Source organism: Penaeus vannamei, chromosome 31 (assembly GCF_042767895.1).
Source record: "Penaeus vannamei isolate JL-2024 chromosome 31, ASM4276789v1, whole genome shotgun sequence".
Taxonomy (NCBI): Eukaryota; Metazoa; Arthropoda; class Malacostraca; order Decapoda; family Penaeidae; genus Penaeus; species Penaeus vannamei.
Window position 1 is genome coordinate 20818973 of NC_091579.1, and position 3073 is coordinate 20822045.

Consider the following 3073-nt stretch of genomic DNA (forward strand, 5'->3'; position numbering starts at 1 on the left):
TACGCAATATGTGGTTTCCTGCTGTCCTGGTCCTCCTGTTTATTATAAGAATCCGTTTCCCCGTGGAACATCTATTGTGGAAATATATATATATATATATATATATATATATATATATATATATATTTGCATATATATACATATGTATATATACATATATACATATATATAAATATATATATATATATATATATATATCTACATATATATATAAATATATATATATATTTATATATACACATATACATATGTATGAATATATATATATATATACATACATATATATATACATATATACATATATCTATGTATATATATGTATATATATATGTATATAAATATACACACATTTATTTATATATACACATACATATGTATGAATATATATATACACATTTATTTATATATACACATACATATATGTGAATATATATATATATACATATATATATATATATATATGTGTGTGTGTGTGTGTGTGTGTGTGTGTGTGTGTGTGTGTACATATATATAATATATATATATATATATACATATATATATATATATATATATATATATATATATATATATATATATATATATATATATATATACAGGAGGACCAGGACTGCTGGAAACCACATCTTGCGTATATTCATTTATTTATTGAGCTTTCGGACATCAATAACTGTGTCCATCATCAGAATCTGCATGTAAGAGAATACAAATTATCTAAACTAATATTGAATATATAATTACAAAGGCAAATAAGAACAAACAAAATGGAAATAATAATAAACGCAAAACATATAAAACACAAGTTGATTACCAACATAGGACATAAAAAAAGGAATATTGGGCTTACGTATTTTCTCCGCAGGTGTAGTGTAGAGTATGTGTCTTTGTCATGTTGACATGACAGCAGTTTGCGGAGGTTTGAATGTCTGGATGTCCTTTGTAAGTGGGGGGGGGGGGGGGTAAGGGATAACCTGTGTAAATTACTTCAGTGTATATAGAGTAATTGAACTTTCATTGTTATTTAAGTTAGGTTTTATTTCTTTGATCAGTAGTGATTCTAAGATTCTTAAATCTATTATGTCTTGTGTTTTTCTCACTATTGGAAAGTCCTCGAATTTTACTTCATGATTTGTTTTGAGTGAATGATCCCGGATAAGTGAGTGCATGGGAGATGATAGCGGACATAATGTCCGATAAGAGACTCCTTTGTGCTCGCAATATCTCATTTTTAGATTCCTTGATGTTGAACCTATATATCTAGCGTTACAGCTAGAACATTTGTATGAGTACACTATGTTTGAGCACAGATGTTTGGAAAAGGGTCTTTTGTCGGAAAGAACGAACGAATTGTTCTGGAATTTGTGAAGATCATTCTGAAACTGATTTGTGGGAAATGGTTGCTTAGTAGTTTCTGTAATTGTTTTCGTCCTCCTGTTTATTATAAGAATCCGTTTCCCCCGTGGAACATCTATTGTTGAAATATATATATATATATATATATACATATATATATATGTATATATATATTTGCATAAATATACATATGTTTATATACATATATACATATATATTTAAATATATATATATATGTACATATATATAAATATATATATATATATATTTATATATACACATATACATATGTATGAATATATATATACATACATATATATACATATATATACATATATATGTATATATATGTATATATATACGTATATATATATATACACATTTATTTATATATACACATACATATGTATGAATATATATATACACATTTATTTATATATATACATATACATATGGAAGAATATATATATACATATATATGTATATATATATATATGTATATATATGTATATATATATTTATATATATACATATATATACATATATATGTGTGTATATATATACATATATAATATATATATATATATATATATATATATATATATATAATAATAAACAGGAGGACCAGGACAGCAGGAAACCACATCTTGCGTATATTCATTTATTTATTGAGCTTTCGGACATCAATAACTGTGTCCATCATCAGAATCTGCATGTAAGAGAATACAAATTATCTAAACTAATATTGAATATATAATTAAAAAGGCAAATAAGAACAAACGAAATGGAAATAATAAACGCAAAACATATAAAACACAAGTTGATTACCAACATAGGACATAAAAAAAGGAATATTGGGCTTACGTATTTTCTCCGCAGGTGTAGTGTGGAGTATGTGTCTTTGTCATGTTGACATGACAGCAGTTTGCGGAGGTTTGAATGTCTGGATGTCCGTTGTAAGTGGGGGGGGGGGGGGGGTAAGGGATTACCTGTGTAAATTACTTCAGTGTATATAGAGTAATTGAACTTTCATTGTTATTTAAGTTAGGTTTTATTTCTTTGATCAGTAGTGATTCTAAAATTCTTAAATCTATTGTCTTGTGGTTTTTCTCACTATTGGAAAGTCCTCGAATTTTACTTCATGATTTGTTTTGAGTGAATGATCCCGGATAAGTGAGTGCATGGGAGATGATAGCGGACGTAATGTCCGATAAGAGACTCCTTTGTGCTCGCAATATCTCATTTTTAGATTCCTTGATGTTGAACCTATATATCTAGCGTTACAGCTAGAACATTTGTATGAGTACACTATGCTTGAGCACAGATGTTTAGGAAAAGGGTCTTTTGTCGGAAAGAACGAACGAATTGTTCTGGAATTTGTGAAGATCATTCTGAAACTGATTTGTGGGAAATGGTTGCTTAGTAGTTTCTGTAATTGTTTTCGTCCTCCTGTTTATTATAAGAATCCGTTTCCCCCGTGGAACATCTATTGTGGAAATATTATCCAACCGTTATGGCCGACCAGTTCTGCTGAAATATCGAGAAACTGAGAAGACGGACTTCAAGATTAGGAAATTAAATCTGGACATAGAATTTCTCCAAACCTGTAAGAATTACAACATTATTCCTAAATTTTTACAGTTCAAAGTGTATAACCACAGGTTCACTGACACTAAAATATATAGATCATGGCTTTTCAAGCTTCTTAACTATGAAATTA

At 27.8% G+C, this 3073-nt stretch overlaps 1 protein-coding gene across 1 annotated transcript in view; it reads left to right on the plus strand.

Moving 5' to 3' along the window:
* The first annotated feature begins 897 nt into the window (after positions 1 to 897).
* The window catches only part of LOC138867664 (uncharacterized), a 2798-nt gene continuing 622 nt past the window's right edge, over positions 898 to 3073 (plus strand). Inside the window, exons 1-2 of the mRNA XM_070144188.1 lie at positions 898 to 939; positions 2995 to 3073. The exon at positions 2995 to 3073 is cut by the window's right edge and continues 33 nt beyond it. Of these exons, the coding sequence (XP_070000289.1) occupies positions 898 to 939; positions 2995 to 3073 (121 nt within the window). The remainder of the gene's footprint in view (positions 940 to 2994) is intronic.